Here is a 23,104-nt window from a genome sequence, read left to right as displayed (position 1 = left end):
GACTATGCCCTGTGTGCAGAACAGAGACAGCCCCTGGCCTTGTGAGAAATGTATCTTCATAACCAACTCCCCCTCCAAAGGAGTGGGGAACTGGATCCAAAAGATAGTGTTCATGAAGGATATTCCAGAATCCAAGTCCTGTCGTTTTAACCATTTCATTCCTGAGCTTTCCTAGCTTGCCTCATTATTAGAAAAATTAAAAAATGTATAAGATGATAATTAAGCTTTCTTTCTCCCTAGAATTTCATCATCAGGGTTTGATCATCATTGTTCCTGTCATTTATACATATCAAATATCTTCATCTAAGAGTCACCAAGAACCTTTGGTTGCCTGGAGGCAGGAATTAGTATTCACATTTTGCAGATGGGTAGGCAGTCACAGAGAAAGAAAACATGCTTTGACTTACCTAAAAGGGTCTCAGAGAGTGGATAACAAATGTTCCCACAGTCTGTTTTAGAGAGACCTGACTTCACTGTAAACAGATTTTCTCCATGTAGCTTACTCGAATACTTCTACAAGCTCAATCCTGTGATGCTGAAAAAATCCCCAATAATGAAAATATTTTCAAAACCTAGTTCACTTATTTGAGTTTTCTATTTGTATTGAAACCAACCAAATTCCAGTACAATGAAATCATACTGCCTTGGCAGGTCTAAATGTCAGAGTCATCAAAAAGGAGACAGGGAAAGAGCGCCCTAATTTTTAGAACTTCCGCTTAAAGTGAGCATAGAAAAGATTCACTTATCTATTTCCTGACCAATTAGGTCATTGGGCAGGAAATCACCTTTTTTGAAAGGCCAGTAAGCAGATGCCTTCTACCTTTAATTTCCCATAAACAGCATTAATGATTATTTATGCCAGCCCTCTCATAGAAATGTTTGAAAGTCCAAAGACATGAGGCCACTGAATTTTCTAGATGAAAATAAAGTTACAAATTTATAGTAACTGACAGTGTCCCACCTCCCTTTCTCCCACTTCTGTCTCAAATAATCCTACCACCTGTAACCACCCTTCAGTCGTTTTCCCATGTTTGAGGTCCTATTAAGTGAAATAACTTTACAACGCCGACCAGATTTTTAAGCCTCCAACCAGAAAGGGTCAGTTTCAGACTACCTGATTTACATGAATCAGGTGCTGGGCCAGTTGATGGAGGTTAAATAACTTGCCAAGCCAGGGCATGCATGATCTTTCTGGAAACCCCTTGCCCTGGGTTACCACTGAACATCAGAACAGAGGAAGCTGATTGTGGAGTCTGAGTGACACACAGATTCAGATGAGTGATGGAATGCTCACACTACGCCTCCATCAATGTCTTCCTAGAGATGGGCCTTCAGGCTCTCCAAGCCCTTCCCAAGGCCCACCGGGCTGGCAGAGTTGCAGGCTAATTGACATAATGCCTGGAGAAGGCTGATTAGGGTAGCAGTGAAGATAGTCTGCCTGGTTTGTGCCCCAGCTCTGTCATTAACCAACCACGTGACCTTGGGAGCGTTACTTAATCTCTCACAGCCTTAGTTGGTCAATAGGGGTGATGATATTACCTACCTCATAGGTGGTTGTGGGATCAAGAGAGATGTAACTAAGATATGAAGCTCAAACAAGATGTAAGCTCTCCTTACATATAGGGCTCACCTAGTGCTCCCTTATAGTACTTTAAAAATATTGTCTTTTCTTATTATTAACTTTCAAGGCCTTCTGTGATTGCTCTTGTGGTGGCGTAATGTTTGTAAGCACTCCTGAATCTTTTAGATCTTTTCAAGCCACTCAGTCAGGGTTTCCATTAGGAACTTTTCCGTGGTCATTTGCACTTGTTGCCTTTAGTTGGGACTTGAGCTTACCTGTCCAGAAAGCAGCCAGTGTATGGAAAGTATATCGATACTTTCTTATACTGTTTTCATTAGCTTAGGGGCATGGCATTCTTTATTTTATTTTATTTTTTTAACATTTATTTATTTTTGAGGGACAGAGACAGAGCATGAGCAGGGGAGGAATGGAGAGAGAGAGGGAGGCACAGAATCCAAAGCAGGCTCCAGGCTTGAGCTGTCAGCACAGAGCCCAATGCAGAGCTCGAACTCACGGGCCGCGAGATCATGACCTGAGCTGAAGTCGGATGCTTAACTGAGCCACCCAGGCGCCCCCATGGCACTCTTTAAATAGTCACCACTGGCCAAATGTGGCTCTGACCCCTGAAAACATCTTCCAGAACCTGGGAAGTGCCTATCAGTCTATTACTGAAAAAAAATTTTTTTTGAGTGCTTAACTAATTAACAACTCCTAATTTTTCACATGTAGCTTTCTCGTGGCAAACTTGGAAGTTCAGCCTTACTTCATCCTATCACTTAGCAGGCACGTACGCAACAAGCTTCTACAGTTTGCTTGAAAAATGCAAAAATGCCATTAAGTTTAGCTTAAGCAAGATAAAATTAAGAATGTAAATCTGCTGCTAAACTGAATATATAGTAACATGGTTCCAAGTTTAGTAGGAATAACTTATTGACTATTGAATCAGTATTCATTATCTTCCATGTGTCAGTGACACAGAATGAGGCATAAGTTAAGTGATTCAGGCATGCTAGCATGAATCAGACAAGAGATTTGGGCCTCTTAAAGTATGTATTAGGAGTGATAAGAGAAGCACACCACAAGTAATATACCACAGGATAGAAAGAGATGGCATAGCGTGAGAGAGTGAAATAAAGTATTACAGGAGTTTAGAGGAGGAAGACGTTACGTCTGTGATGACCAAGGAAGTGGCACGCAGGAAGTAGTATCAAAGACAACATGTGGACTCAGAGGCATTTCAGGTGTGGAGGGGACATGGGGAAGAAGTGATTGAATTGGAACAAAGTCTCTTTGAAGTGGAATGGAGGGAAGTGGTGTGGAAAGGCAGACCAGGCACAGGCTGGAAGAGCTTCGAATGCCAATCTGGGGAATGTAGAACTCTTTGGAGGCACTTGGGAGCCATTGAAAGTTTTTGAGCATGCTGAGAAGCAGCAGGGAAGTGTGCTTAGATGTGGCTTGGGGAGATTAATCAGGCAGAAGAGAGGATGGGCTTTGAGGAACTGACAGCAGTATGGACATCAGTTAGCTCTAGGAGCCACCCTCAGGTGAGAGCTAATGTGGACCTGATCTAAGGTTGGAGTAGGAGGAATGGAGGATAGGGAATGGATATAGGTGAGATTTTACAGCTAAATCAATAGGACATCACAATTTATTGGAACTGAGAAGCATGGGAGAAGGAGAAATTTAAAAATGGAACTGAGGTTCTGAACCAGATTAACTAGAAGGCCAAAGAAAGAGACAGGGAAGAGTAAGTTATAATGGAAAAAGTGAGCTTGATTTGAAGATGCTGAATTAATAGTGCTGCTATTCATTATGTCAGGCTTGTAGTTCTTGTTAAAAATGGAGGACAGGTGCTGAAGCCGGTCACAGATTGAGACAAAGGCTACAAAATCATCCACATTGGGGTCACATCCTCGTCAACAGTGAGGACATCCATATGGAGCAGACATCGCAAGCTTGGTGGGAATGAGTCATATATGGCTCATAATTATGTTCATTTGTATGTTTAAAAATTTTTTTAATTAAACTAACATTTTAAAATCTGTAGATTATACTTAAAACATGGACTTCTGACTTCTCTTTTAAAAGTCAAAAGATGTGGCTGACTATGAACTCATATTGTCACATGATAATAATAGCTAGAGCGAGACAGGGTCTGCAGCCTTGAGGTCATGGATGGATTGTCTCATTCACCACAGTCTCCTCTACTCCCCATCATCTCCTGATACTTAACATTAAGCCCAAAGCAGAGTAATGGTCACCTAGGGCTGAGGGAGAGGAAAGAGGGGCTTGAGGCTTACATAGTTAAGGGGTATGGGCTTTCTTTTTGAGGCAATGAAGTGTTCTAAAGTTGATTGTAGTGATGCTTGAACAACTGCGAATATAGTAAAAACCATTGAACTGTACACTTTGGGTGGATTGCATGATGTGTGAATTATCTCAAAAAAGCTGTTTTACAAAAATGCAAAAAAGAAAGGAACAATCAGTTGCTATTGCCTTTGCAGGGTTGGTTTTCTTATAAGAGAAAGTATTTCTCTGTTAATACGTCTCTGTCAAACTGGGGAAAATGAAAGATGAGAGGATTGTGTATTTCAAGAAGAATGGAAGAGAGAGTGTATCACTTTGTGGTAGTAAAGAATTCCTGTATTTTAAGATGCAAACACCTGGCCTCTTTATTAATGCACATTACCTTCCTAGCCACTGAAGGCACTTAGGTGGTAGGAGAAAAATTTGTCATGGCCCATCCCCTGAGGTCCCCCCACAACTAGGAAGAGAGAGAGAAGAGTAGCAGAGAAGGAAAAGAATACTCCACTTGGTCCAGTAGAAGCAGTATGCCAAAGGAGGGGGAAGCTTTATCAACTGCTGACAAGAGGTCAAGGATAATGGGGACAGAGAAGTCAGGAGGTTACGGGAGACCACCCAGTGAGAATGCTTAGAGAAATGGGGCCAGAGAGAGGCACAGACGCAGATGACAAAGTGCCCTGGATGCATTGTTCAGGGGTTAGTATATCTCCTCAGTACAGCGGGCTGCTGCTGGAGTTTAGGTAAGGGAGTGATGTGATCACATGAGCACAGTCTAGACCGTGTGTTTTCCAAATAAATTTGTATATGTTTTAAATTATGTGCATAATGAAGCAAGGTCACCCTAAACTTTGTTCTTTCCTATGCTAAATTCTTCATTCTGAAACTCCCAGGCTTGTTGAGGTCCCAGTCGTTGATTTCTATCTAAGTCATTCCTGTGCCTGCTTGAACCGGAGAAAATGTATGGTTGGTGTTATCTAACCCAGGGGCTTTCAATTTCAGCACTATTATGTTTGGGAATGGATACCTCTCTGTTATGGGGGCCTGTCCTCTGTCTTACAGGGTGTTTGGCAACATTGCCAGCCTCTGCCCTCTAGATGCCAGTAGCTCTTCCACTTAGATATTGCCAACAAAATCACCTCCAGCCTAGAACCACAGACCCGCCTTCATCTGCCATAATATTTGGGCTCAGGAGTGTTAGGCCATGCAAAGTTGATAAAACCACCCTGAAAGATGACTGATCCAGAAAAGAAGACCAATTCCTACTCCAGACTGAGAGGTGAAAATCAAATGATACAGTAAGCAGGCAATGAATGAGAAGCTCAAGACTTCGTGTGGATTTAGCTAATTCAGTGGACTTCAGCCTCTTTGTTCTTAGTCTCCTCATTTAAAAGATATGGCATCTTGTGGATATAAGGCAAACTGAATGTCTCACTCTGCCCCCCTAGGGCTAAGATTCCTCCCATGGCCCAGGGCCAAAGTGGGCACAGGAATTCAGAGGAGACCTCAAGATGTGCCAGATATGATGGGGGCCTGGCTTCTAAGTGGTGGGACTCATGAGCCTGCCTCTGAGGAGGAACAAGAGGAGGAGAGCAGGAATCGTTTCTGGTGACATCAAGAGAGATCCGCGAAGCTCTGGAGATGTAAGGTAGCTGAAGCTCAACCTGGAGTAGACTAGAAACTCAGATGAATACTTCAGCTCCTCCCCTTTATAGGAAAGTCTTAGAAGGTGAAAAAATGTTTCTCTGGGGATAAGGATGTCTAAAACAGATGAGACATGAAATGGTTAGATCTTCCAGAGTTCTCTTCTGGGTGTGTGTGTGCAGGGGTTGGAAGGACAAAGGAATTTTATACACATATTCCACCATTTCTACATTGATTAGGAAAATTGAGTTAAGACTCTTATCAAGCTAAAAAAGTCTTACAACTCTGTTAAACTAAGACTATTTCATAACTGGCTCTTATTCTATGTAGTAGCATTATGCCTTTTTATTGTGGATGTTGAGTGGCTTGATTTATTACTAGCAATGTCTCCAAGCTGCCTTGCATGCAATCTCTTACTGATATATAACTCTGTTATCTTTTAGCCCAGTGGTGGTCGCTTTCGCTGAGGCTGAAGGAAATTCATGCTGGTTTTTATTTTTAGTCTCATGTCCCTTAACCCCTCTCCTTCTTCTCTAATTTGTCAACTTTTGTGGTAATGAACTGAGCCCCCCAGTCGTCTCTAAGCAATGAGCAATGACTGGACTTTTGTTTATGTGAAACACCATTACAAGAAAGGGCATTCATAGTCATGGCTTTGCCCTGTTTCATTTCAGGCCCTTCTGGATCCAGCTGTGTGACGGCTGCCCTAGGAAACACCTGGAGTCACAGTGTGAACACCCGGCTGATTTTCCAGTACCTTGGTTCAGAGAGAAGACAGGTGAGTGCTTTGGCAATGTATTCTGACTGTCAAGGTCAGACAACAAGATGTACTTAGCAATATGAGTGTTCATCTTCTGAAAGCACTGGCCACGTTGTCTGTCCTGGGCCAACACTGTCAGGGGTAGGTAAAGATAGCAGTTACAATGAAGTGGGAAAGAAGCCACTCACAGGAAACCATGTCTAAAAACAGAGCCCATTGAGTTAACATGCCTCCTGATATTTGCCAGTGCCTTGTAAGTGACCAAGGTCCACCCCTCTAGGGGTCTCAAACTCTCCATCTCTAAAAGGTGAATGATCATTTTACTTAGCTGGTGTTTGTTGAGGACTAGATAATTTGTGTACAAATTAAATAGTGATGGTGCTTTTTCTTGAGGTTAGTATGTTTGAAAACTGTAGGCCAGACAGATTCTGCCACATGATTAAACCATTCCCCAGACCCTGGTTGTTTGTGCATTAACTCCTAAACCAGTAGGTTCCAGTACTGAAGGATGCTAGAGAGACCCCCAAAAGGATGATAGCTCTCTCAGAGCTCCCTATCTAGGGTTTCTATCCTGGCCTCAAGTAAGATTTCCCCACCTTCCATCCAGAAAGGTTACTTTCTACCCTGTTCTTAATCTTCTCTTTTACTCTGAAGGAAGCGACACCACAGTCTGACCCCTTTGCTCAAATATTTCATAATTAGGGAACTTATTTTTCCCAGTGTCTAACAGCAGCTTTACTCTATTGTGTAGACCAGGTTCTAGCATGACCTCTCCCACAAGCAGGAGGAGGAAGAAGACAGGGTGATTGTTATGATTTGCTGGATGGGGCAAAATTCAGAACCCAGATTTGCCCATCTTGCTGATTATATTACAATCCAAGTTATTAACTAAAGAGGCATGAAATATCACGCTGGTGGTCCTTTCTGGGGGAGGTGGCAGGGAGTTGTTGCCCTTTACCTGCATTAGGTAAATTGGCTCTCTTTCAAGGAGTCAGGAATCATCAGAAACAGACCTGAGCCTTTGCCTGTTCCAGACCTAACTTTCCAAGTGCCCTCGGTTACAGACCAGAGGATTCTTCTTGGTTTGCTTGGGACTGTGTAAATAACATTCCAGCTTGATGATTGAGTCAGCCATGTTCTGAGAAGATGGAGCTGCTTGTTTTCATTTAGGGAAACATTCTTAAGTTTTCAGGCCCTGGCGTGCTCATTACCTCAGTGATACCTTTTCCCCGATGATTCAAGTATCCTGGGTTCTGAATCCATTACTTCTCTTTTCAGTGGAACATATCCAAGGATGTTCCTGTGGAACCTAATGACCTTTGGTTTGTACCCTATGTTATAAATTATGTTAAATAGACCCCGTTTGCAGCTATCAGGGATATCATTAAGGATTGTCAAGCACTACTACCTGCATTCTTATTTGAGGAAGCAAAAGTCCTTGTGAATCAGTGTTAAATCCATTCATTTTCATGGATCTTTAACTCCTCTCCTTGACAATGTGTAGTTTATCTCTCTTTTAGGTTTTAGATGTCATACATTGATTTTGTGATGTAGTCTATTGTATGTGGAATCATGGATTCCAGGCTCCCAGATCCTGTTTTCACCAATTCTAGCTAGCATTTATTAGTAAATAAAGAAGCTAGATCCATATTTTTCTTTTCCTTTTGTTTTAATAAATTAACCAGTCATTTCCATGTTTTTAATGTCAACAGGAAGTGGCTGGTAGGACAAATGCTATTATTTTATGTCTCTTTAGTAACTGCAGAGTTTTGGTGGCCCTCGGTTCTTGGCTCATGAGGTCAAATACAAGCTACTAGTCACAAGAACGAGGAGCACAGCATGGATGGATCAGTGACAGTCTATCAACTCATATCCTATCAAATGAGTCAGTGGTGTTATCTTAATCTACAAAGAACAACATGTTACTTTCATTGCTGAAAGTATTGCCTACTTAGTAGGGGAACATGCTTAGATCATTCTAGCATTGGCAGATCTATGGAACACCAACCACTAGGAGAAGATACCAGGCATAGCTCTCCCAACCCCCACCAATGCACAGAGGCCACTACACCAAGGGATCAAGGACATGGAATGAGGATTATGTTTTATCCCGTTTCTATGACATTGAGCTCTACACCAGGGCTCTTGAATGTGAGGCTTAGTCTGAGATCACAGGGCTGGAAGGAGGTCAGGTCAAACTGAGCAGCTCTTCGAGCCGATTAAACCAAGAGCTGAATTGTAAAGTCCAAGGGAAGGAGTCCTCCCTGGCTGATTATTTTCTTTACACCCTGGAAACTTTGTAAAATTATATAACCAAAAAAGAAATCTCCTTATCAGGGCACAAGCCGAGTTAATTCTCTTGTTTATTCTGCTTCAGTGTTTGCAAAAACCCTCTTAAGAAACTGGGAAACATTTTCTTTTGGACTAATTTAGTTTTTTTTCCATTTGACTTTTATTTACTCTTTTTCGAGTCTGCTTCAATCCTGCCCCACCCTTTTTGCAACATTTTTATTCTTACCAAAGACATATCTTTAAAGTAGAATTAAAGTGGCTTCTACTAGGTTTTTTTTCTCTTTTAGTATTTTGAGTTGTTGTTTTTTTTTTTTTTTTAATAATCAAAAATATGTTTCTGGTCCACCATGTACATGGCATGGGGATGCAAAGAAGGAGAAGACACAGTTCCTGCCTTCAAGGTCCTTCTGGTCTCGTATGAGAGCTGATACATGTGTGAACACTCATAAACAATCAAAACGAAGTGCAGGAGTTCAAGAACAAACTAATATCGAAGTACTGTCACAAGGCAGTGTTTGATTTGTTACCTAATAAGTTGTGAAAATGGTACCTGCTTTGAATCCAGAGCAAGGTAAACTCATCAGAGGCACATTAGTCTTTTTAGAAGGTGGTGGGGCTTGAGTATCACTTTAAATCAGTATTTCTCAAGCCTGGCTGCACTTTAGACTCATCACGGGAGCATTTACAAAATACCAACACCAGAACCCCACCCTGACCAATTAAATCAAAATCTGTGCCGATGGGGCTGGGCACAACTATTTATTTGTAAAGCTCTCTCAAGTGGATTCTACTGTGCAGCCAAGGCTGAAAACCGGCGCCTTAAATAGATAAATGTCTGTTACAGAGAAAAGAAAGGGAAGATTTGGGGTGAAGAGGAACAGCAAAAGAAAGCAAATCACACATTCAGAAGGCACAGGTTGGGTTTGGCCCTGTCACAAGAGCAGAGGGTCTGTGCCCTCATTCACTTGACACCTCATTCACTAGTCACCATGTAAGATGCCAGAGATTCAAAATAGGAGGAAGATGATGCCCTGAAGTTGTTCACAGTCTACTGGGGAAAGAGGTGAACGTGTGAATGGTACATGCCGCAGGGCATGATGAGTTCGATGAGCTTGGAGGAGAGGGCGGGCCCCACTGCAGAGAAGGTTCTGTGGGGGTTGTTGAGGCCACAGCATGCACAACGGATGGGCTGAGACCTTCCTTCAGGAGGCGCTTGCAGTGACCACGCGGGCTGCCATGAGGGGCTGCAAAAGCTGAAGTAAGGGTGCTAATACTTGAAAAGAAGATGAAAAACTTGATGAAATATTCGTACTATTTCTCATCAAATCATCATGAAGTCCATTCCTACAAACCACATATGGGGATTATACAAATTTTTCAGTGCCCTGGAAGAAGTAATGAAGTAAATTAATCCCAACTAAAGCTTCACACCCTCTTGATGAAATATTATGACTCTCATTTCAACGAAGGGGGAAGAGGTGACTTATTCATATAGGAGGCTTATTTAAAAGGATTTTATAATAATATTTTCATCCTTTATTTAGCAGTCACCTGGAAGTTAAAGAACACTTGAGGAAGGGGCACCTGGGTGGCTCAGTCAGTTAAGTGTCCGACTCTCAGTTTCCCCTCAGGTCATGATCTCATGGTTTCATGAGTTGGAGCCCTCTACACTGACAGTGTGGAGCCTGCTTGGGATTCTCTCTCTCTCTCTCTCTCTCTCTCTCTCTCTCTGTCTCTCTCTCTCTCTCTCTCTCTGCCCTTCCTCTGCTCATGCTGTCTCTCTCTCAAAATAAGTAAACTTAAAAAAAAATAAAGAAGAACACTTGGGGGAAGAGCCTAAAGTACCCAGTAAATTGTTGACAAGACCAATAATACTACTCAGGCTCCTGATCCCTACTGGAATCCTTAGGTTTTCCTCAAGGTCCCAGGTTGTTTTGCATCTTGGAAGTATTTCGTGTCCCCTTCCTGGTGATATAATTCTTCTCTCAGTATCCATTTTGTGTTTTAAAAGACTCAAACACCATCACTGTGAAGACTTCCTGACACCCATCCTTAATCAGCCCCCTTTCCCTCAGTTTTGCCCACTGCAAACTGCACTTAGTACTTGTCTCTGTTCTTGCATGAGCGAAACCCGGATTGCCAACCCCTTGAGCGCTGTGACTGAATCTTATTTGTGTACCCTCAGAGGCAGAACAATGCTTGACACTTATACATTCAATACATTTATTTTGAAAATCAGAGAGAGAGAGAGAGAGAGAGAGAGAGAGAGAGAGAGAGAGAAACGCCTATCTATGCATGAACCCGGTCTTAAGGAAGAAAGCCATATAGCTTATTTGGAATCACTCTTCCCCATAAGAATTGAGTTACGCAGCTTAATAGTTCCCTTAAAGTGCCAGTGATTGTCAGTTAAAAAGGTTGGCATCAGACCTTGACGATTATAGCAGATACTTATAAAGAAGTGCTGTACAAAGACTGAATATAGGAATATCTTTTTGTGGAACCAGCCTGCTGGGGGCTCTGGGAGAGTGGTAGCCAGGCTTCCTTTGAAATCCTAGTTGGAATATTCCACTGTGTAAGCAAACCAGAGCCCTAAACACGGACCCAGACTGAGTGAGGGAGAGGGGTTCCACAGCTGCTTTAAGGGAACAGGCAGCATGGGGTCTTTGGCTGAGGGAAAGGATAAGAAATCTTTGTTGCCATCTTCCACAAGTCATGAGTTCTGCTATCTGTGCTTGGATAGGCTTATTGGAGGGCTGACTAACTGACTAGAGATGAGAAATCTTTTCTCCCAGATAAGGTGAAGTGTAGGTTTGGGGCAAGAATGTCACGCATACAATCGTATTCACCCAGAGAAAGACATTGAAGAGGATGTTTTACCTCATGGAATCAGTTTTATGTCTCACTACTTGCAGATTCCTCCAGAGGAACTCAGGCTTAGTTGCCCTCACTCAAAAATGAGTGAAATGGTTATTCATTTCTCGTTGTAAAATGGTTCCAGGTCATTGTGTTTGTTCTATTTCTATCTCAGCCTGTCTGCTGTTTTTAGGCAAGGAGGACATGGAGGGCAGGAGACGCACGTGTGTGTGTGTGTGTGTGTGTGTGTGTGTGTGTGTGTATCCAACCAGAGGAGAGGTTTGGCTGCAGGGGTGGGAGAAATTTCTTTTTAAGCATAAATGTCTGCAGAAATAGCAAAAGGAACATAGAATCCCAGCCAGGTACATTGCCTTGGGTATAAATGTTCCATCCCTTTTCAGAGCTGCTCAAGTGTGAAATCTAACCCCTGCCCACACTCTTCCATCAGAAGTGCTCTAACAGGTATTGAACAGATTGGGAAAATGTACAAAAGCAGAACCCAGAATGGTGACTTTTAAAAGGACTCTTTTTTTTCAGGTCACCAGGCAAATATATTAAAATCTGAGGAAATCCTACCTGAAATTATGCAGTAACAGCAAATGAATGCAGTGAGCTAAGACTCAGAGCATAAAGACAAGCTCCATCTGAGAAAGGACAACATAGACACCCAAGGGGACACTTCCTGGTTCTGTCTCCACATTTAAGATAGGAATATCAATGCCTCTCCCACCACCTACAAAAAAACCCAAACTTCATTGGACTCCCTCTGGAAAAACTCAACGTACTCAAAAATATCACTACCTCTGAATGGGCTCAAGTAGATAAAACTTTCCCTTGAAGGGGTTTCATTGGAAATTGACAGTTATAAATTCATTAGTACAGTTGCTGCCATGTTTCTGATGGGGGTCTCCCTTGGCCATGATAGACAATGTACCTTTGCTGAGGGGCAAAGTCAGTTTTTCCTAGGAGATTTTGAGCCACATGGAGTCAAGAAAAATTAAAATCAAAATCAAAACAAAACAAGGCGGGAGACCATCATGGGGTTTTTAATGTCATTTTTTAGCAAGTGGAGTTACAAAATTAAGTGTTATCATCATTTCAAAAAGGAAAAGCTACTTGCACACCAAAAAAAAAAAAAATAGAAAAGACATTATCTATGAATAAAGAATAGTACTGTAAATCAAATATATTTGCTTTCATGGAGGAATTACCACATGCCCTTCTCTCTTTGAGGATCACCATCTCTGACCATCAGGGGCTGAGTGACTGATCCACTCGCAGAGTGTTTAGGCGTCTTTCCCTTTACTGAGCCACTCATCTTACCAGTATTTTATCACCTCTGTCATTCTCCTCTAGCTCTGACTAGTTTTATTTTTACACACTGTCTGGTACCAAATCCCCTTATGCAGTGACCCTTCCAGCTCTAACTCCCTAAGTAAGTAAACCAGGGCAAATATGTGAATGAGAGATTTCCAGAGAAATCTCAGCTGTTGCAGGAAGTGAAAGAGACACAGGGCTTTGGAACCAAACTGAAGACCTTGTTGTCGGCTAGGGAAGAGAAGTGTTTTCAGTTGGGAAACAACATAGGAAATAGCTATGAGATCTCTTGGACAAGGCAGTGACCTGGGAGTCAAGGACACTGAAATGCGTTTGGCTCATTTGAGAATGAAGGTTGGACAGGATGTTGTATTTTGGCTTTGGTTAGCTATGACTGAGAAGAAAATGGGGCAACATCTTTGGTTAGGAAAAGCAAAGGGGAGAGAAGAATTTAAGAGCTACATAAACTATGAACTGATTTACAAATGAACCAGTGCTTTCACTTAGAACAACAATGTTCCATCTGAGATTGCCTCCTAGAGATGATCTTATCCAGTGATGTTCAACCACAGCAAGCTTAAGAATCACAGGTGTTTGTTAATGATGCTTCCTAGGCCCTGCCCCAGTGACCCTTCAGCAAGAGGAAGCACTTCCGGTGATTCTCACAAGGGTGGTCCTCAGAACCACACTGTATTCTAGCCATTTCATTTTACAGATGGGGGTAAGCAATTTGAGGTTAAGTGATTTATTCAGGGTTACACAAGTAATAAGTGGCAGAAATGGAACTGGAATTAAATTCTCCTAATTCCTAATCTGTTGCTATTTTCACTTTACTGTGCTGACTTTTAATAGGAAAACTTTGGGCAAAAATGTCCCCTAGCCCAATCAAATTACTGGGTTTGCAGGCAAAGTGGTATTTATATCCTCTAAAACTTTCAGTGGCTTATAAAGAGGTTCTACAGAATTCTGCAAAAAAAAAAAAATACATATATATATATATGTATATATATACATATATATATATATAAAGGCATCATCCCACCCCACATTGCGATGAATTACCAGATGAAAGTCAGCATTTTAAGCTCTTTGGTCCAGACATGTGAATACTTGACTTTTTCTGAGTTGGACTTCACAGTGAGTGTGGACTTCCCAGCTGAATGACTCTTTATAGACAACATCCTGCAAACAAGGCTGTCTTCTCTGCCCCTCTCCCACAAATGGTCACTTGTGCTCACGGAGGGTCACCCTTAGTCTTGAGCTTCATGTTGCCTATCTCATAGGCTAAAGGCATATGATGGCTTGGGAAGCTTGGAGTTTTCTGGTCTTTTGTTTGCCTGGTCTTCTTGGCATGAGAGAAGCTTTGTGATTATCATATTTTTTAACCTTTTCATCTTTATTTTGCGAAAGTCAAAGTGGAACAGAGGGAAGGAGGCAGCCATGTGGAGACCTGTTTCCTGCCATCTCAGGGTCCCACAGTTTGGTAGTGAAGAGCATCCTTGCTCAGACCCAGTGCTCCAGTCAACACTAATGTAAAGCCCTTTTCATTGTCTCAGAAGGGAAAGGGGTTAGTCTTTATTGCTTACTGATGGTTGCAGGCATCATGTTTGATCTTTTTACATGCATTATTTGCACTGACCCAACAAGCCTTTAACATAGATGGTATAGTCTCCTTTTTACAAATAGAGAAACTGAGCAAAGAGGATAAATAACTTGTATTCAGTAGTAGTATCAAGATTTGAAACCAAGTCTGTTTAACTTCCAGGCCTAAGTCTTTTTGCTATACCATGTCCTCTGAGATGTAGGCACTTTTTCTTTTTTTTTAATTTAGGAATCAAATGAAGTGCTGGAAAGTGAGGCCTTGCCTTAGTGATGATTCTTCTGGCTTGCAATGAATGGTCCTTATTATCTTCCTCGCCAATTTTTCCCCAAGGATGACTGGATCTAGAATGTCATTTAGCTTACCTCCAAAGCTTACTGAATTACATATTAGAACAGCACCTCCCACCCTGGGGCCAGGGACATTAGGAAGGCGATGATGAGCTGCTTCTTGCTTTCTTTCCTCTTGCTCTTGCCATTATTCGGCTGAGAAATCCTCCTGGCATGTGACTGTGATTCAGTACTGCTCCTTGCCCTGTCTGTGTGTGTGATTTGAATAGCACAGCTTGTCACACATGTGGCTGAAGCAGATCCAGCTTGGAGAATTCGTCATGTGGTTGCTGTTGCCAGGGGAATATGCTCGCTCAAGCGGTGCACTGCCCGGGCCTGTGGTCTCTGCTTCTCCCCAGGGTCCGCTGTGGCTAAGAGGGTCATAACATGGTACAATGCTGGTTTGTGTTTCAACCTGATTGGGGCAGTAGGTGCGGTGGGGCTTCAGACCCTTCCAAAATTGTAATGGCTTTCGAAATTAGGTGTAGGGGGATGGGAAGCAGACAAAGGATTTACACGATGGAGGTGTGAGGAAAAACAAATCAAATATACCTCTAGAATTGTTTGAATTTGGTAAGTCTGATTATGTTATCATAACATTTTATGATATGCTAAACATTATCTAATGCATGATTGGTTGTCAACTGCCATATAAATGATTGAGCTTTCCTAATTTCTGCTGCTGTAAATAATTTGGAATTTTCAATTACCATAGAATTGACGTATTCAGTCTTTCCTTCCCTCAACCTTCCTCCTGCCTTGTTGCTCTTCCCTCCACACTTTCTCCCTGCCTCCCACCCCATAACCTTCCATGGATTTTTAAATCAATGGCCCCTGGCAACTGCCTTTGAGTTCAAATGTTTGAAGCAGACATTTTCCACAGAGGGTATCTTTCTGAAAGTTTCCCTTCTTGACTTGGCAGAGCTTAAGAATTCTGGCATCTAGGACAAAGAGCATGTGTGCTTGAGTCTTGGACCCTTGTTTTATTGTTACCAAAGGGACTATGATTTTGAGAACACCTTTAGAGAGCCAAGCTACAGTGGCTGTACCCCACCGCCTACTTGCTGAATCCTTAACTCAGAATTGGCAAGGAGAGATTGAGCTGGGATTATGATCCGTGACTCTAAGTAACAGAATTCTCTGAATGTCAAACCTCTAGAACGAGGTTCATTGTTATAAACCTTAAAAAGTTAGAACAGAGGCACCTGGTATATCTGGGAAGCATTAAGAACATATCACCCAAAGCCCCTACAGCCCTGGATTTCTCATTTCTCTGCTCTGTCTACCTAACCATTTACTGAGAGTTTCCTTCATGCCGACTACTCTGCTAAGTGCATTCTGGGCATTTTCTTGTTCAAGCCTCACAACTACCCTATGAGCCATATATTTCTAGGCATCCTTCATAGATGAGTACATTGAAGTTTATAAACTTCAAAAAAATTGCTCTGAATCACATGACTTCTAAGGATACATACACTCCCTCCCCTGCATTCCTGGGTTCTTAACTCTTATCATATACTGAGTCCCACGTTAAAGTAAGGTTATTAATGCCTGCTGCTTGGAATTACTTGCAGAAATTTTCTCCATTTAACCACTGTGGTGTGGCCACCTTCAGTGGTTGCACTAGGTGGAATGCTTCTCTCAAAGAGTGCAATGAGTCATTGCCTTGAGAGAGCTTTTTCTATCTCTGTTAAGTAATCGTCAGTTATTTACTGTAACAATGTTGTTCTGTGTGACAACAGAATACCCCTGAGGAAGAATGAGCTACATGGGACATGGTCCTCTGAATCTTCCCATTTAGTCAGGGGAAGTATTGGTCCTTCCTCTCTCAACATCCAAGTTCTGGCCTTTCCAGCCAGCATCTTTTCCATGTTCTGGGTTTGGCTTCAATGTCTTGTATTTATTATCAAAGCAGAAAGAAAAGGTCTCTGTGGAGTCTTGCCCACAGTGGGGACAGACCTGTGCCTACCCATTCCTGGTCTCCTCAAGTGAGAACCTGCAGGGCCCTGGAGGTACCGTGGTGCACCCTGTAGAGATATCTCTTCCTCATGGATGATGCAGAATGACATATAAATGATATTTATACCTTTATTCTCTCCTTGCAAAGTCCCTTTCCCCACGTAGTAATCAATTTCATGGTTTACCTTTAACTTTTTTTCAAAGTTGTGTGTTCTTCTTTGAGAGTATTATCCCAGCACCCTAATGAAGATTCAGTCAGTGTCCCTTGGAATGGGAAACTCTGGCAGTTCTATGTTCTCTAACAGGGTTGTAAGCATCTAACCTTTCAATAGCCTCCCTATACCAAGCTGCTCTCCCTTATTTATAGCTATTTGTAGAGTATTCTCTCCATAAATACTCTGCTATACTGACCATGCACTGGAGTATTAGGCTCTTCTTTGTGACTGATCTCCATTTCCTACTTATGACCCCATCCTGGCACTAGCCTTACCTTTTTATACCTCCCTCTTCCCTTTTCTCATTTAGACTTTGCTCCAAGATCCCTGTGATTGGCTTTGCTCAGAATCTTAGCATTTGATCCTGTTGGCTTGAGAAGGCCAGTCTGGCTCAGGAACCACCACTAATCTCAGTTTAAATTAAACAGCAGGCATTTCTACCAAAATCTTTTGTTGTCTCTGGGACCCCCGTGCATAGGGGGTCTCATTACATGTTGTGTAATTTTGTCCAAAGGCCAAGTATTTTCAAAGAAAACCCACTGAAATAAGTTGGCTAAATGACTGCTACAGCATCTGTGAAGTCTTGGTCACTTTTTTCATCTTCAAAAAATCTAGTATTTTTCCTCAATTAAGAGATGGTATATGTTACAGCTTAAAATCTTTACAATAAATCTTCTAAAAACTGTAATTATAGTAATAGTCCTTTGTGTATGCTCTAACCATAGACATAGATCCTCTTACAACTCTTGTATTTTCATCTAGACTAGACCATTAAGTTTTCTTTGTATTGGCCACTCCCTTTTCCTTCCATCCTTCCCTCCTCTTTTTCTACCTTCAAATCTTTTCTGGGTAGATAGGTGTGCCAAATTCTGGGAATATGAGGTCAAAGCCCAGTTTCCTGCCTTGAAGAACCGTAGTAGAAGGAGAATACATATTTGAGAGAGAAAGACATACAAATACATACAGGAAGGTTTTGAGGGAATTGTGACAGAGTATAGTGTGGGCATCACTATTAGTTAGGATGGTCAGCATTCTTAGCAGGGAAACCCTGATCAGGGAAGGATTCAGAGGAGATTATAATGTTTGAAGTAACACTTGGACAGTGTATCAGGATTTACCAGAAGATGGGTAAGGAGGCTGATAAAACAATATGAACAAAGGCTTTGGGGTGGGAACTGTAAATGGTCCTTCTTTAGTGCTACTGAGGAGGGTTATGAGTGTCTGTACAATGGGTAGGTGTGGAGAAATGGAGTCTGTATATAAAGGCAAAGCAAAGAAAGGTAGGAGAAATCAGACTTGACCCTGAAGGCTCTCAGAAGTCCCATTGAGAGACTCTCAGCCGGGCTATGACATCAGGTCTGTATGTTACAATGCTCTCTCAGGCAGAAGTTTACCATATGGGTTTGAAATAGGATGCAGGGAAATGAGGACCTGAACCAAAGCAGTGGCCACTGAGATGGAGAAGAAGGAAGAGATATGAGATGGTCAGGAGGCAAGGTCAGTAGCACTTAAGCACAGAGAGAGAGGATCTGGAAGGTGGGGTTGTTTCTGATGTGAGTAGATGAGGTTATCACCCACTGAATGGGCTAGTGCAGGAGAATGAGCAGGCCTGGGAGGGAGAGAAGAGCTGGCCCTGCTTTATGTGATAGTGTGGCTGCTTCCACTCTTCCTCCCAGACCTCAATGAGTGCTATCAGCGATTAGCTTGGAGATCAGAAGAGATTTCTTATAATTGTGCAGAATCTTGAGTCAAAATTTTCTCCTTCCCTATACACGCCCCCCCACCATTGCTTCCAGACCATCATTCTCTTCTCCACCCTCAGCACTGTTTCCTACTTTTAGAACCTGACTTCTACAAAAAGACAATGGTCATCAGAATGTGTGAAAAATGAAGTTTGGAAACACCTGCAGGGGAAAGAGAAAGGTGTAAACTATTTGCATGAAGCCTCTGAGCTCAGAGAGGAGAAGGCCCTATTATCCATAGAAGGCCTTATTATCCATCCACTGTGTCTTCGTCTCCAGTGAATTCTGGCAAATTTAAAGTCCAAGCGTGTGGAACACTAACTAATTTGGAGGACCACCAGTTTACGCTTCAAGGTTTTCTAAAAGATCCCCATTTACAAATTGGGGATCAGGAATCTATTCCTTAGTGGGCCATGCCAGTCAATTGCTTCTTTGCTCAGATCCCCTCCCTGCCTTTCCCCTGCTCTGCTTGGTACCACAGGGAACTGATCCTGCAATCTGTATTTCCCAGGCTCCCTTTCCATTGATTTTACTTAGTTTGGGGCCCTGGAGAGAGGGTAGAGGGCAGAAGTATGGGAGAAGCCATGTATTTCTGCCTCCCTCTCTCTGCTTCCAGTGGTGTCTCAGGCAGTAACACTAGTTACATTTGTGTGGTTCCAGCTCCACAAAGAGCTGGAGTTGGGCAGTTTCATTCTCTGAGCTCTAGTAACAGCACCTCTTCCCTTGCTCCTCCAGCTCTAAAGATGATGATGGCTTCCTACTGCTGCCAGTGTCTGGGTTGCCTCACTGCCCCTGTTTTCCTTTCGGCTCTTCCAACACATTTGTAACTAGTTTCCAACATTAAATTCTCTCTCTTAAACTACATGGGATGAGTCCTGTTTGTCTGATGGACTTTGGTACACTCTATGTAAGCTCTGTGGTTGGCACATGGTTAATATAAGAACCCAAATACTTTCTATTGCCCCTGTTCCCCAAAGAGCTCTTCTGCCTACCATGATTCTCCAGCCCCGAGAGTTGGGTTCCTGGGCCGAGTTGTCTTGGAGGGCAAACATTTTGTTCAGTGCTTCCTGAATGGCATGAGAAAAGGAGTTCTCTTGGCCCAGTCTCCTTCCTGTGGGATTTTCCAAAACTTTCCACTTGTATCTAAGCTCAGGAAACATTTTAATGGCTGGAAATATGCTTGGAAGGGGGGGGTTTGAAATCAACAGAATCTCCTCTATAAGAGGTGTGTTGAAATGTTCTGGGGTCTGTACATACACATCAAGACCCTGGTCCTCCCTTGTTGAACGTATGGCAGACTCCCATCCTTTAATGAGTTCACATGGTGGCAGAGAAGTTGGCAACTTCTGAATGCAATGATGACATGGAGCAGAGGAGTAGCTCCAAAGGCCAGAATTCTCTCCAGGAGGGCAAGGATGCTCAATGGTTAGCTGTGTATTTGGATTCTAATTCCGATTCACCTCAGATTCTATGAGGAGAATTCTTTGGCCAAGAATAGTTGTAAGATTGGTCTAAATCATAATAAATCTTTTCTAAGGCCACTATTACCAATTAAGTAATGTTCCAGTTTGAGCATTCTGAGATTCTGAGACAATAGGCATTATCCAACTGCAGAGTACATTACTGATTTTCTTCAAACAGGCCGTGGCTTCGCTTTGCTATATTGACCGCATTTCATAACAACTTTCGGAAGGGTCTCTTGGGAAATGAAGATAATTGTTGTCTTAAAGCATTCATCAGAGAAAAGTAGAAGTGAAGGAGCTGTACTTGTGTACCTTGTCAGATCCTTCAGTATTGAACCAAGAAGTAAAAAAAGTAACCATCATATCTAGTCTTTGGGGGCAAAACCCCAGAAATTGCTAAGAGACTCTTACATGCTCCATCACTCCAGGGAACAACAGAAACCCCATCCTTTGGAGAATAACTCCGAATCTAATCACATATTGATTTATTTGGGCTGTGTCTAGGAAGTCACCCCAATTTTTTTAGCACAGGAACCAGTAACAAGGACACTTACGTGGTTATCTGATGATGCACAAAACTTCATATACCTTGGGGTCAGATACATGTTTTATATAGAAGAGTAGGAATGTAATGAAAAGGGAGCAGGTGGTGTGCACCAGTGTGAATAGTTTCTGGTGTTTCTGAAATGTCCAGCATTGTATGGCATTGTTACTCTTCCTCCTAACTAAGTTTCTTCCATTAGCCTACAAGGGAGCCGATGGAATAAATTATAGCCCCAGAAATAATATGAGAGGACTTGTTCATCTGAACACCTCAAAAAGCTAAGATGATTTTTTTTTATCATGTCAGAAATTAAAATTAACTCATGGATTCTGGCATATAACATACATATCATACATACATAAGCCTACAGTATTCACCTCCAAGTAGCTAGAAAGAAGAGATTCTCCACTGTGAAAAAAGATAATGATATTTTAGAATTAAGTTCTAACTTTGTCTCTAATTAGATATGTGATCTTAGGCAAACAACTATGAGTTGTAGGTGTCTCTTCTACAAAATAGTTAATGATCCAGAAGAAGAAACAACGTCATGTTATACCTCATTTACTATTTTGTACAATGAAAATATTCTTCACTGTTTATGGTAGGGCTTGCCACATCATTTGTTTGTGCTAACTATAGGATGCAACCCTAGCACTTGGCTCAGGTATTTATTTGGCCAATGACTTCCTCCTGTAATGCTTTCTGACCAGAGGACAGAGGAATACCTCTTGGAATTCTCCTGCAGAGCTTGTTAAAAATTCAGATTCCTTGGCCTTCCCAGACTAAATCGGTAGTGCCAGGGGTAGACCTAGGAATCTGCATCTTGACACATTTTCCAGGTGATTCTTGGGCAACACTAGAGTCTGAGATCCACTGCCAACCAACAACATATGTGTACTCTGTGATGTGGGTTGCCTTAACTCTGCTTGCCGTCTGCATTTAGTTTGTAGTCTGGGTCTTAGCTCTGGGCCTACTACTGGCTAATTTGGTTACACCTTTTCATCTCTCTAGGACTGTTTCCTTATTTATAAAATGTGGGAGCTAGAATTCTTGAGTTCTAACAATCCATGAAAATAGTTTGAGGGTACCTGGGTGGCTCAGTCAGTTGAGTCTCCAGCTCTTGATTTCAGCTCGGGTCATGATCTCACAGTTTTGTGAGTTTGAGCCCTGAGTTGGGTTCTGTGCTGATGGCTCAGAACCTGCTTGGGATTCTCTGTCTCCCTTTCTCTCTGCCCCTCCCCCACTTGCACTCTCTCTCTCTGTCTCAAAATAAATAAACAGTGACCTGTAAGAGTTACTGAACCTACCTTACCAAATACTATTCCTTTTTTTTTTTTTTTAAGTTTTTAATGTTTATTTATTTTGAGAGAGAGAGAGAGAGCAAGTGAGCATGCTTGAGGGAGGGGCAGAGAGAGAGGGAGATGCAGAATCTGAAGCAGGCTCCAGGGTCTGAGATCATGACCTGAGCCAAAGTCAGAGAGAGGCTTAACCGACTGAGCCACCTGGGTGCCCCACCAAATCCTATCTCTTGAAAGCCTACTATGTGCTGGGCATTGTTTAACTTCTACATGTGCTTTATTTATTCTGTAACCTATGATATCCATACTATCATTCATACTTGACACTTTAAGGAACTGAGGCTTGGAAAAGTGAAGTAACTTGTCCAAGACTATTTAGTTAATAAGTGGAGCTGTAGTGGAGTGGGATTAAACTGAGGTCATAAACATGTGAAGAATCGCCTGGGTTCCTTTGCCCCAAAGCTTCTAAAGGCCCAGGGCTTGTCCGGCATGCCGCTCATTCACCCTATGTTCCACTCTCCCAGCGGAGGAGGCTGGTTTTGGTTTCCTTAGATGTTTACTTGGCCTCTTGCTTAAGCATTTGCTTTTCCTATTCAATAACAGTGAAAGGACCAAAAAAAAAAAAAAAAAAAAGAAAAAGAAAAAGAAAAAAACTCCTAGGGCTGGAAACATTTTGTTTCCTACAAAAAGAATATTTTGCAGCCAGCTCTGCGGTTGAAAGTATTTTTCCTGTGGTCTGGGGATGGGTTGGATCCCATCTCTTCTTGGCCAGTGTCTGAGAACTCAGCCTGTGGCTTCCCATCAAGTCGGTGCACAGTACGCTGCATTTTTTAAACGAGTGTCTAGTGATGTTGAGTGGAGCACAAGTGGACCGAGAGTCTGTTTGGGTGTATAAGAATGTGTACATGTACCTCTGGCATTCTCAGGGCAGAGAGAACCTGGGAGTGGTTGTCCACATGCTGTACATATCAACATAGCTTTTACGTTTTCATCACTCACGGGACAACCAAACAAATTCAGATGCTGACCAAATGAGAGGAGAGTGATATGTGAGCCTTGTGTAGATTTCGCAAGGAATGAGAAAGCCAAGGAATCTGAGATTTTGCTCTGTCACGTTTCTTTCCATCTTCAAATGTTCAAAACTAAGACATGGGGCTAGTTTGATTAGATGACGGGGTGGCCTGATGGTAATTCAGAAAATGGGAATTCTGAAGTCTGCCTCCATC

The 23,104-nt window shown here is 42.2% G+C and overlaps 1 protein-coding gene across 2 annotated transcripts in view; it reads left to right on the top strand.

The window, feature by feature from the left end:
- The window catches only part of RAD51B (RAD51 paralog B), a 572,091-nt gene that overhangs the window by 512,720 nt on the left and 36,267 nt on the right, over positions 1–23,104 (top strand). For both annotated transcript variants that reach the window (XM_049612601.1, XM_049612603.1), the window contains one exon: positions 6,181–6,284. In XM_049612601.1, coding sequence (XP_049468558.1) covers positions 6,181–6,284 — 104 coding nt within the window. The remainder of the gene's footprint in view (positions 1–6,180; positions 6,285–23,104) is intronic.

Source organism: Panthera uncia, assembly GCF_023721935.1.
Source record: "Panthera uncia isolate 11264 chromosome B3 unlocalized genomic scaffold, Puncia_PCG_1.0 HiC_scaffold_1, whole genome shotgun sequence".
Classification (NCBI taxonomy): Eukaryota; Metazoa; Chordata; class Mammalia; order Carnivora; family Felidae; genus Panthera; species Panthera uncia.
The sequence above is the reverse complement of the archived record's forward strand: the minus strand, read 5'-3'. Positions and strand labels throughout refer to the sequence as shown.